This window comes from Symphalangus syndactylus, chromosome 2 (genome assembly GCF_028878055.3).
Source record: "Symphalangus syndactylus isolate Jambi chromosome 2, NHGRI_mSymSyn1-v2.1_pri, whole genome shotgun sequence".
NCBI lineage: Eukaryota > Metazoa > Chordata > Mammalia > Primates > Hylobatidae > Symphalangus > Symphalangus syndactylus.
Window position 1 is genome coordinate 85,316,058 of NC_072424.2, and position 13,064 is coordinate 85,329,121.

The 13,064-nt window shown below is 38.7% G+C and overlaps 1 protein-coding gene and 1 long non-coding RNA gene across 4 annotated transcripts in view; one reads left to right on the forward strand and one right to left on the reverse strand.

The window, feature by feature from the left end:
• Positions 1-13,064, forward strand: part of SOBP (sine oculis binding protein homolog) — a 170,996-nt gene that overhangs the window by 13,548 nt on the left and 144,384 nt on the right. For both annotated transcript variants that reach the window (XM_055260445.2, XM_055260437.2), the window contains exons 2-3: positions 16-154; positions 2,590-2,775. In XM_055260445.2, coding sequence (XP_055116420.2) covers positions 16-154; positions 2,590-2,775 — 325 coding nt within the window. The remainder of the gene's footprint in view (positions 1-15; positions 155-2,589; positions 2,776-13,064) is intronic.
• LOC134735530 (uncharacterized) lies at positions 6,138-8,250 on the reverse strand. Of its 2 annotated transcripts, none has more exons than XR_010118710.1 (2): positions 8,027-8,250; positions 6,138-6,200 (listed from the first exon to the last, which is right to left on the reverse strand). It is a non-coding gene; the product is annotated as an uncharacterized lncRNA (long non-coding RNA). The 2 variants fall into 2 exon arrangements; XR_010118711.1 differs by having other exon boundaries at positions 7,890-8,250.

Here is a 13,064-nt window from a genome sequence, read left to right on the forward strand (position 1 = left end):
ATGCTTCTCTTTCAGAACTTTGCAGAAAACACCATGAATGAACTCCTTGGCTGGTATGGCTATGATAAGGTTGAATTAAAAGATGGTGAAGATATTGAATTCAGGAGCTACCCTACAGATGGGGAGAGCCGGCAGCACATTTCTGTTCTCAAAGGTAATGACATTTAATGTCCTTTTGTTCATGCAATGAAGGATTAACTATCGCAACCTACCAGAATTGAGTTGCTTTGGGACTCATTTTGTTGATTATGCCAATGGTTGATTTAAACATACATCCCCAATAGTGCTTTCCCATAAGCAGAATTCTGTAGAATATAAAAGAACAACATAAAACAAAAATAGACACAGCTTAATCTCCTCCCAGCAGTGGGAGAACTAGACAAGGACTAGCGACCTAAGTGCCATGGTCCTGCATACAGATTTAAAGAAAGGGACAATGTTTGCTAACTAGAGTTTCCTGATCCCTTTGATAGATCATCAACTGTTGGGGACTGGGGTTTCTGCTAAATGAAATGTTAGGTTTAGATCTTCAGACTGCTAGAGAGATTCACTGTTAGTTTGGTAATCCTCCTTTCTTTTTTTCAGTGGGAAATCTAAACGGAATTACTATTTTTGTTTTGCTTGACATTTTCATTCTTTCCCTGCCCCCACACACTTGAATAGGGTAAAAAGAGGAGTAAGAGAGTGGTAGATGATTAGAGCCTATATTACTCTTTAAGAAATTTTTAATCAAAGACCAGCTAAAGAGTGAAAATTACAGAGCCTTGGCAGAGCTGAATTAACACTGATTCTACCAGTGGGTAGCAGTGCCAGATATCTCATGGGGGAAGTCTGTATGAATACTGAATTTATGAACCTAAATTAGGAATGAGAGCTTGCTTGTCAAAGAAAAGAGAAGTATGTGAAGAAGCAACCCATTTAGGGAACTTTAATAAAATGTGGGTAAAACAAATTGTACATCATCACTGGTAATTTGATCAATATTTGCGTTGCATTGAAAATCTATTGGCATAAACTACCTGTTCAAACATTTTATTTCCAGTCTTTAAGATAGAGCTTTCCCTTCTTATATGCCAAGCAAGGAAACGTAATTGAGCTGCCCCGCAGGCAAGTAGAATTGAATGTACATGACAAATTTTATGTTAAGCTTACTGTGAAATTGTACACATCATGCTACAGAGATAGTATCATCAATTTCACTGTAAATGAAAAATGCAAGTCATGAGTTTGTATTCTATAAACTAATAGCTCATATAATACTTGGCCTAGGTAATAATCTTTGCTTCTGGGGAACATACAGCATGCGAGGATATGCTACTAGATGGAAAAAGTTGTTTTCCATGGTTGAGGTTTTTGTTCATTTGTTTTTTTAAGTGATTCACATGCAAGGATGCAATGCACAAAGCTCATATTGTTGTAAGTTTTTAAAATTTTTATTTTTGTTATTTTTTAATGGGTGTTATCAATACCTTGTGAAGCATCAGTTTTCTTCCCTGCTTCTTTCTCATTGATTCATGTGATTATATTATGATACAAGTTTATAATACAGTGGGACCTAGTTACAATGCTGGAGGGCACGTTTTAGGCTTTCCCCTGGTAGCCAGAGAGCTATGCTTGCTGTATATCACGTTGTACATGGAAAAAAAGGTTAATTGCCTCTCAATTTTCTTTTCTTTCTTTTTTTTTTTTTTCTGAGACAGAGTCTTGCTCTGTCACCTAAGCTGGAGTGCAGTGGCACGATCTCAGTTCACTGCAACCTCCGCCTCCTGGGTTCAAGCGATTCTCGTGCCTTAACCTCCCAAGTAGCTGGGATTACAGGCGTGCGCCACAATGCCTGGCTGATTTCTGTATTTTTAGTAGAGACGGGGGTCTCACCATGTTGGCCAGGCTGGTTTCAAACTCCTGGCCTCAAGTGATTTGCCCGCCTTGGCCTCCTGAAGTGCTGGGATTACAGGTCTGAGCCACTGTGCCTAGCCACCTCTCAATTTTGTTTTGTTTTGTGTTGTTTTTGTTTTTTGAGATGGAGTCTTGCTCTGTCACCCAGGCTGGAGTGCAGTAGCATGATCTCAGCTCACTGCAACCTCCGCCTCCCAGATTCAAGTGATTCTCTTGTCTCAGCCTCCAGAGTAGCTGGGACTACAGGCACACATCACCATGCCCGGCTAAGTTTTGCATTTTTAGTAGAGACGGGCTTTCACCATGTTGGCCAGGCTGGTTTTGAACTCCTGACCTCAGGCGACCCACCCTCCTTGGCCTCCCAAAGTACTGGGATTACAGGCGTGAGCCACCTCACCCAGCCACCACCTCTCAATTTTCTATGGAATTTTACAGTGCTAAAATTTATCACCATGATTCAACTGGAATATTAGCTATCATAGTGGAGCAAATTATAAAGGAGCCCATTGGAAATTTATGGTAACCAGACTAAAAAGTTCCTGGATGAACTGTGGAGTTCTAGTACATTGTTTAAAGATTTGCAAGAAAAAAATTGTTGGGTTCATGGCCATTTTACTTGAGAAAATAAGGAAAAATTTAAGTCTACTGCATTACGTTCTTTGGTCATATGAATATGTTTTTTTTTTTTTACAGAAAATTCTTTGCCAAAACCAAAATTACCCGAGGACAGTGTTATTTCACCATACAATATAAGCACAGGCTATTCAGGGCTTGCCACTGGAAATGGACTCAGTGACTCACCTGCAGGGTCAAAGGATCATGGCAATGTGCCCATTATTGTACCTTTAATTCCACCACCTTTCATAAAGCCACCAGCAGGTAAGTCACTACTGGTGTTTTCAGTGATAACAATTCATAGAAAGTTGTTTTAACTATCTTATGAATAATTATTATATTCTCAAGTTAACTTTGGTAGAGGCTGTTTTAGGGACCTTATAGGTAAGAAATGTTAATACAGGCGTTACTTAGAGTATTACTGTTACATGAGGAAAATTTCCCTACCTACTACTACTTAGGCTATAAACTTTCAACTGACAGTAAACCTTTTCTACTACTGACTACAAAACAAAGTTATTTTCCTTCTCTGAAATCACCTGTTTAAAATGAGAAAAAAAAGATAAAATGGTTTTTAAAAATAAGATGCAGAGAATGACTGTTTAGCAAGAAAAAAAGTAACCATGGTTGGCCTGTAATCCCTGCACTTTGGGAGGCCGAGGCGGGCAGATCACCTGAGGTCAGGAGTTTGAGACCAGCCTGGCCAACATGATGAAACCCCGTCTCTACTAAAAATACAAAAAATTAGGTGTGGTGGTGGGCTAGTAATTAGCTAGTAATCCCAGCTACTCGGGAGGCCGAGGCAGAAGGATCGCTTGAACCTGGAGAGGTTGCAGTGAGCCGAGATCGCACCACTGCACTCCAACCTGGGCAACAAGAGCAAAACTCCGTCTCAAAAAAAAAAGAAAAAAAAAAGTAACCATGGTTGAACTGGGTGGTGCACAAGGAGGGCTACGTCTCCTCTGGGGTCTTCTGAGGAGAGGGATAGTTTTGTAAAAGGGCATGAGGCAGGCTTGTTCTTCAACATGCCTTCCTCTAAATCCATGAGAGAAACCATCTAGATTAAGCTTGTCCAACCTATGGCCCAACACAAATTTGTAAACTTTCTTAAAACATCATGAGATTTTTTTGAGATTTAATTTTTTTTTTTTTTGAGACAGAGTTTCGCTCTTCTCACCCAGGCTGGAGAGCAGTGGCGCTATCTTGGCTCACTGCAACCTCTGCCTCCCCAGTTCAAGTGATTCTCCTTCCTCAGCCTCTTGAGTAGCTGGGATTACAGCTGCTTACCACCACGCCTGGCTAATTTTTGTATTTTTAGTAGAGACAGGGTTTCGCCATGTTGCCCAGGCTGGTCTCGAACTCCTGACCTCAGGTGATCCACCCGCCTCGGCCTCTCAAAGTGCTGGGATTACAGGTGGGAGCCACCATACCGGGCCCTAAAACAATATTTTTAGCTCATCAGCTATCGTTAATATATTTTATGTGTGGCCCAAGACAAGACAATTCTTCTTCCAATGTGGCCCAGGGAAGCCCAAAGGTTGGACACCCCTGAAGATTGCATATCTTCTCCAACAGAGTTCTTTCTAATTCCTGGAAAGCTCTCAAAGAGAGCTTTTCTTTTCTTTTCTTCTTTTAATGGAGATCTTTCACTTGTATGAAAATGTAATTCATTCTTTTATATTTCCAGAAAATTAGATGACAGTGTATTATATCTAGATGGCAACGGGCTGAGCATTATGTGATATTGCAAGCTGGGCTATATATTTCACACAGAGAAAGAAGTTAAATAATATTGTATCTGTCTCGCTGTAAAATGTTGGAATCATCCTAGAATGTTTAATTGTAACGCTGGTTATTTTTCTGTATGTTGAACAATGATAAATACTGAGTTTCAACAGCAGTACTTCTTATAACATACTAAAGCTAATGTTTGTGTTTTTATTAGGGAAGATAGGTATTTGGTTATGCTTCCATAAACAGTGAAGAAATTTGTAGATACAAGTTCCTGGGCTTATGTTATAGATATACTTACACTGTATTCTAAGTGTTACTCTCGTTTTCCTTCATGGTTCCCGCCACATTCTTTTGCTTGGCCTGCTGCATTTTAGCAGTAAAAATGTCTTTTCAGCCTGGCACACCTGTAATCCCAGCACTTTGGGAGGCCAAGGTGGGTGGATCACCTGAGGTCAGGAGTTCAAGACTAGCCTGGCCAACATAGAGAAACCCTGTCTCTACTAAAACTGCAAAAATTAGCTGGGCGTGGTGGTGTGCACCTGTAGTCCCAGCTACTCGGGAGGCTGAGGCAGGAGAATTGCTTGAGCCTGGGAGGTGGAGGCTGCAGTGGACTGAGATCATGGCACTGCACTCCAGCCTGGGTGACAGAGTGAGACTCTGTCTCAAAAAAAAAAAAAAGAAAAAAAAAAGTCCTTTCATATTGAGGTCTTAGATATGTCATTAAAATCCATTTACCTGTCAAAATCACTTGTAATTGTGTTTGTCTACTAGTTACTAATGTAATTGATGTATCATATAAAGTTTGCTTTATTATGCCCCTATTCTCCTTTGGTTGATTGTTTTGTGATACAGGGGGGTGCACATTTATTTCTCAAGGACCAAAGACGTATTTTACGTAGGCCAAGTGGGAAAAAAAGGGTAACTAATTTTGTAAATGTAGAGTTTACATTTGAATATATGCCCAGTGGCTTAGGGGAGGGGAGATGATGATGAAGGTATCAATAAGGTAGTATGAGTAAGTGATAAGTACATGGGGTTCAGATTCAGACAGATTGGGTTCAAATCTAGGCTTTGTCATGTACCAGCCTGTGAACATGGACAAGTTACATAAGCTCTCTTCGCTTCAGTTTTCTCATCTGTAAAATGGGGATCCCAGCCCTACCTCATGTGGTTGTTGTGGAGATGAGATAAGAACATGTACGTAAGGCCGGGCGCGGTGGCTCATGCCTGTAATCCCGGCACTTTGGGAGGCTGAGGTGGGCGGATCACCTGAGGTCAGGAGTTCGAGACCAGCCTGACCAACATGGAGAAACCCCATCTCTACTAAAAATACAAAATTAGCCGGGCGTGGTGGCACATGCCTGTAATCCCAGCTTCTAGGGAGGCTGAGGCAGGAGAATCACTTGAACTGGGAGGTGGAGGTTGCAGTGAGCCGAGATCGCACCATTGCACTCCAGCCTGGGCAACGAGAGCGAAACTCCGTCTCAAAAAAAAAAAAAAAAAAAAAGAAAAGAAAATGTACGTAAAGCCCTTAGCATAGTGCCTGCCTCACAAAACCAGACCTTTTTTCTTTTTTTCTGCCCTAGAGTTATCATGCACATAAATTGTGCATAAAAAGGTGTGCATCCAAATGCAAATTGGTCTCTAAGATTTATTTGAGCAAAGCAAACAGCTTTAGAAATTAGCATAGCTGAGGCTAACATAAGTTTGGCATGCCAAAAAACCTGCCCTGGAGTTTCCTGCTGAGCCAGCCACGTGGAATTCAAGCACACAGCTCCTATTTAACTCTAATTCCACATCAGATCAGGAAATAAATATGCGAAGGGACAGAGGCCAAAAATTGAGCCTTGAAAGTCTTAGATGTAGGAACTCTGAGGAATTAGAAGCCAGAGTAACTGAACACCAGTGGTTTTATTGGTTTCGTGCTGTCTTCCATGGAATTCCGAGGCGCTCATCTGTTGAAAATAAAATGTAGGGAAGGACATGTTTAATTTTCTATCTCTGCTCTCAACTTTGACTGTGTCCTACTCAAGGGTTCTATATGACAAAACAAAGATACAAAAAGATTCTCTACTTTTAAGGAGCGTATTCTCTTAGTTACCAAGCAGGAACTTATAGGAAAGTTGAATTTTGATTTAGTCATACTATCTAGGGCAGGGGTCTGCAAACCTTTTCTGTAAAGGGCCAGATAGTATTTTAGACTTTTTAGACCATACTATCTCTATCACAACTACAGAGCTCTTCTGTTGTAGCAGAAAGACAGCCATAGATAATACATAAATAGGTGTGTCTGTATTCCAATAAAGCTTTATTTACCAAAAAAAGACAGTGGGCAGGGTATGGCCCACGGACATAATTTGCTGCTTGTGCTAGGGTAAGATTAGCCAAAGTCTCATGATAACAGGAAGGTGACTAGAGTTTCAAAGAGTCAGGCTATGGACTTTGCCAAGGTGCAGTGTGTATTATTTCAAGAAAGGAAGAACAGCAAGGGCAGGAAAATAGTGAGTTTTCAGGGTATTTGGTGAGCTTGACACCATATTTGTTGAATAAATGAATGAATGACTGATATTCAAATCTTATTGCACATATATAAGCATTTCACTGAGAAAATGCTAGTGTTTTGTCTGGATTAGTCCCAACCTGTTTGACCTTGACCGCAGCTTCCTTGATGGTGAACCGAGGATTCTATCACTCTTAATTATCCATGGCTAAAGTCAACAAATTATCCAAAACTTCCATCTAGTGAATCGTTTTAACTCTTCCATTGCTAAAACTTTTACCAGAGTTGTGATTCAAGGTAATTGGGTTGAGATATGCTCACTGTCAATTTTCTAGCTGTATGTAGGTTAATGCTGCATTCCTGTGGGGAAACAAATAAAGGGTACAGTGGCTAGGAGCAAAAGGCCCCTTGATAATCAGCCCTTGAATAATTTAGAGTTGACTGTATCATACAAGTTCACCTCTCAAGATAGGGAAGATGAGGATCATGTGTATGCTTTGGATTCCTATGTTAGTGTTCAGATTATTCCTATCCCATTGTAAACTGGCTATGTGAAAATGCTAATAGTAGTAATACCTTTTATTAAAATTTTTAGAGTTTATGAAATTTATTCACATTGATTATTTTATTTAATTTGGTCTTCATATAACTCTGGTAAATAGCATGTTAGATATTAAATTTAAAGAGCTGAAGTTCAAGTAGGTTAAATGGCTTTTTCAAGGTCACATGGCTTCTAAGTACTTGAGCCAAGACTAGTACTAAGGTCTTCTGACTCCTAATCCAAAATTCTTTTTAATGTAAATTGCCTTTTAGCGTATTCCTACAAAATTTCCCTAGATTGTATCAGAATAATAATGCCTGTTAATGTACTACTTCCAGATACCCCAATGACAGGACATACACTCTCTTCCTGCTAAAGTTACTTTTTCAAGTCCACATTTTTGGGGACACTCAATGAGTTCTTCCCTAACCCTGAGAATCTGTGGTTCTATAAGCGTGGATGGCCCAGTAGGGGTAAAATCCTAGCTTTGTTTTACAGTTCTTGCTATCATGAGGCGAGTTGCTTCTCTTTGAGGGTACCAGAGGGCTCCATCCAGTCAGGCAGTTTCCCAAGCATGTGTTTCATGTGCTGGGGCAGGCTCACCACTGGATCCCATCCATGTCTTGGCAGCCAGTGGGCCCAGTGGAATACTCGTGATTGGGAACACGGTGATACTGCATTGACTTGGATTTCCACTCTCCTTTCTCACAGCTGCATACAGAATTGTGGGTGTAGCTTACTTCTGGGCCTGGAGAACTGCTCTTCTGGCCCTGCCCTCCCTTTTCTCTGGAGAAGGGGAGCTCCCGTGTCTTGGTGGTTACCACAGCATTGACCCTGCTCTGGCCGCACATGTGTGCATTCATCTTCCAACTCTGTGCTGTCTTTCCCCCCACAGAGACAGCCTCTGGCCCTTGGTATGGTTTGTGACAGCACAGGCATTACTATGGTAACAGACGTGTTATAAACACAGGATAATAGCTTTGCTTTTGCTTTCCTCCTCCCCCGCCCCAATGCAGTGAAGGGAATCACCATGATCCTTGAATAATAATCACAGACTTTTTTGCAGACTCTAGGAAATGAACCGAATAAGGCTTTTCCATATAGGCAAGCCATGAAGAAAACTGTTATAAGAATATTAGAAAATAATAAAAGTATTGACCAACACTTTCTTTTTGTGCAAACATGTCTTTATTCTTTCAGTTTGAACAAATGTAAAAACCTCCTTCTTTGCTAATTTAAAAAATCACATCATGAACATAATCTGAAGTGGGAAAAATTATATCAGCAAGAATTTTGAAAGATAGGTTAATTAAACTGTAACTTTGCTGTAATTCATCTCATGTTAGAGACTTTAGGATGGGTTCAACCCTTTCAACCCTTTGAGACTTCATTCGAAGATGATCATACCTGTAAAGGGCTTGGGCATGGATTGTAAGAACTGTGCTGTAGTGAGTCTTCATTAAGATATTTGGCCTTCTCTGATTTTAATTGAGCATTAAATTTGGTCCCCTCCAAGTTTGATGATTGAGGTAAAGCACTCAGAAGGGATTTTGAATACATATCTTTGACAAAGGCCTTATAATGGTCTTCACTGCTTTACAAGTGTGATAGCCCTTGGCTGCATTGACTGGCCATCAGTTTTCTGCAGAGGTAGGGCAGGTTTGGGTCTCCCCACCTTGTCAACTTCTAGTCAAAGTAGCCAGGGTAGACCCTGGCCCAGTTGAGACTCAAACCAGGACTTTTTCCCCTCTAGTTTTGGGTTTGCTCCATGACAACATTTTGCTCACAAAATTTTTTTTTAAATTAATAAAACTATTAGTGTGATTGTGTTTGTTCACAAGGAAAAATGAAATGAAGCAACTTTTTCTAGTGAGAGCTTTCCTGCTGCAGAAAACACTGTGTACCTAGAAAACCACATTTTAGATCTGAGTCTTTTGACAGGTTTTCCCAGAGGCTTACAACTTGCCTATTCCAAGTCCAGAATCCCTGCAAATCTCTGAATACTTTAAAATGAAATTAAATGTGAAAAAAAAGAGGGAATATACTTCTCTTTACACATTTATATGGCAGTCTTGAATAAAGTGTCTTTTACCTCAAATGATAAGTGCCCTTATTCTTACTTCTTACATTGTTCACACATGTGAAGTAAAAGGAAGAGCCTGTCCACACGGCACAGACAGGTTTGTGTGGAGCAAGATAAGATCAACCCCCTAAAACCAGCTTGATTTCCTGTGTGCAGAAATGTCTTGTCTTTCTTTGAAAACAATGACCATTTCCTGTCCTCCAGGATGGTTTGCTTTTCAGTTAGTTTTCCAAATTTGAGTTCCATTATAGTCAGGGAAATATGATATATTTTTTCAGGCAAATCTTGAAATTCCTAAGGAGTTATAAGAACTGGGCTCTAAGGAACCATTAGCTTAACGGAGAATATGGAAACAGTCACGTGATCTGCTAACCTCTATGTATATAGCTGAGTAACCCACAGTTAATAAGCATTTTACTTTTTGGCTCTTATAATTCTGACATGGAGTTGTACTTGCAGGGAAATGGGAATGAGAATGTGGTTTGCATTATGGTCATTTATTTTATCTGTTATTCAATATTCTTGGGGCTCACATATGATGATGTGTTCCAAATAGCCATTGAAAAAACAAGATTTAATCAAAATTGCTTTGGACTTTATTTGTCCAACTTTTAAAATATGATTATTAAATAAAATTACCTAGAGTTAATGGGATTTGGATGACTTACTATTTATGTACCAGATGCAATTCTTAAAAAAAAAAAAAAAAAGAAAAAGAGGTTCACTGAACCCTCAGTTTTCCCAATCACTTAGGATAAGGACAGGAGGAATTAATGGTGAATGGCAGAAATATGAGTACTTAATAATGTAGTGATATAATCTCATCATAGTTAATAGTTTTTGAGCATGTATTATGCGTTGTGCTAATAGATTTATATCATTTAATTTTCACAACTCTATGAGGATGCTATTATTAACCTTGTTTTACAGATGAGAAAACTGAGGCCCAGAAAAGTTGAGCAACTTGCCTGAGGTTACACAGATACTGAGTGGCAGAGCTGATATTTGAACCTATACATTATGTCTCCTTAGCCTATATCCTTATCCAAAACACTATGCCAGTATTTCAGTCAGTTAAGTATTTACTGAATGTTCCTTACATTGTACTAGATAATACAGATGTATGTCATCATCCTTGACTACCAAGAACTTAATAGTGCTGTTGGCATATGATCAAAACATCATTCTAGTTTGACCTTGGAATGTATGATATAATTTTAGTTTCATATGGAAGGTGCATGGTAGGACTACAAGGGCAGTCAAAGTGGAGTAGCAAAAAGTCTATAGGCAGATAATCAAGAACTGTTATATTTATACAGTTGAGGGGAAATGGCACCTGAAACTTAATATAGGCTAGAAGATAGTAATTTAAAATTCAAAGTGATAAAAAAAGATCCAAAATGAAACCTGAAAATGTTAGATACTATGATATGGGTCCTGCTTTATTTTTCTCTTTACAATTAAGGGTTCTTAAAAATGTGTAAGGCACGTTTTAGTGTGTTCTATCATTTTTAATGCCAGATGAAATGTATAATTTGAATGGTAGCGTGATGTGGTGAAGACTGCCAGAGCAAGAACCAGGAGACCTGGGTTGCTAATGCCAGCTCTGCCATTTATTGGCCATGTAATCTTGAATAAGGTAGTTTCTCTAAGCCTTAGTTTGCTTGTGTGCAAAATGTTGTGGTTAGCTTAGGTTATCTGTTATTTCCCTATATTTATAAAATCCTTATTTTGTGACTTGTATGGTTAGTTGCTCTCCTGATTTTATGATTTGAGAGGGTATGTTTTAATGTGCTTTAATATGTACTTGTTAATTGAACAGATATAAAGCAAACTGCATATATGTATAGTTATAGCAGCTAGAAGTCTGATGAAAGATTTATGCTGCTTGGGACAAGTTGTAATGATTGTTAATTTTTACTTTGAACAAATAGTGAATGAAATAATAGATTTAACATTTTTTAAGATAACAAGTTCTAGGAAATATGAAATGTGAGTAAATAAAAAGGTTCATATGTTATTAGAACTAAGCATTTTGATGTTGTGCATAGTGATTACTAGAATAATTCCCAGAGTTTCTTTGACAGAGACATCACATTAGTTTAACTTACCAAAACAGACAGAAGAAATAGAAAACTTGAGTAGTCCTATTAAAGAAATAAAATAATTGAATCTTTTCTACAAAGAATATTCTAGACCTAGATGGCATCAGTGGTAAATTCTGTGAAACATTTAAGAAAAACAAAAAACAAACAAACAAAAAAAAGAAGTTGGAGAAACTTTTTCAGAGAATAGAGAAGAAATAAATACTTAGACTTATTTTATGATCTCAGCATAACATTGATCACATTACATGCCAAGGGCATTATAAGTAAGGAAAACAATAATTTAGTGTAATTTTATTACATTAAAATTGAAAACTTCTGTCTGGGCATGGTGGCTCACACCTAGCACTTTCGGAGGCCAAGGTGGGGGGATCACTTGAGCTCAGGAGTTTGAGACCAGCCTGGGCAACATGGCAAAACCCTGTCTCTACTAAAAATACTAAAATAAGCTGGGCATGGTGGCACATGCCTGTAGTCCCCAGCTACTTGGGAGGCTGAGGCACAAGAATTGCTTGAACCTGGGAGGTGGAGGTTGTAGTGAGCCAAGATTACACCACTGCACTCCAGCCTGTGTGACAGCGAGACTCTGTCTCAAAAGAAAAAAAAAAAAGGAAAACTTCTGTTCATCATGAACATTGAGGCAAAAATACTGAGCAAAATTATAGCAAACCAAAGCCAATGATATATACAAAATGTTAATACATCATGACTAATTTAGATTTTTTTCTAGGAATGCAAGGTTGGTTTAAATTTTAAAAACCAGTCAATATGATTAACAAAATAAAGTAAAACCTCTGTTAAAGTAAAACCGTTAACAGAATAAAGTAATAGCTGCAGCAACAATTTTGATAAAATTTAGCACTATAAATGATTAAAAAAACTTTTGGCAAAGGAGGAATAGAATAGAACTTCCTTAATCTGTCTAAAGGTTATCAACAGAACACTCCACAGCCAATATTATTTAATAGTGAAGTATTGAAAACTTTCCTCTTGATATCAAGAATGAGATTAAGATGACCATTATTGGCCAGGCACAATGGCTCATGCCTGTAATAGTAGTACTTTGGGAGGCCGAGCTGGGCAGATCACTTGACGACAGGAGTTCAAGACCAGCCCAGCCTTCATGGCAAAACCCAGTCTGTACTAAAAATACAAAAATTAGTAGGGTGTGGTGATGCACTCCTATAATCCCAACTACTCAGGAGGATGAGGTGGGAGAATTGTTGGAACCCAGGAGGCAGAGGTTGCAGTGAGTGGAGGTTGTGGTGAGCTAGGATTGCACCATTGTACTCCAGCCTGAGCAACAGAGCAAGACTCTGTCTCAAAAAAAAAAAAAAAAAAAAAAGAAAAGAAAAGAAAAGAACATAAAGATCAGTAATCACCCATTTCTGTACTGGAATTAACAGACAATTATTTAATAAGGAAATAAAAAGGAGTAAGAAACTCAAGATTTGTAAGATAGAAATGCTATCTTGTATAGACCTCCCTACAGTCAATCTACAGGTTAACTATTATAATTCACGACTCAATTTTATCAAAGTCTCTAAACACAGTCAATATCTGCAAATCAATTATATCTCTGTATTCCAG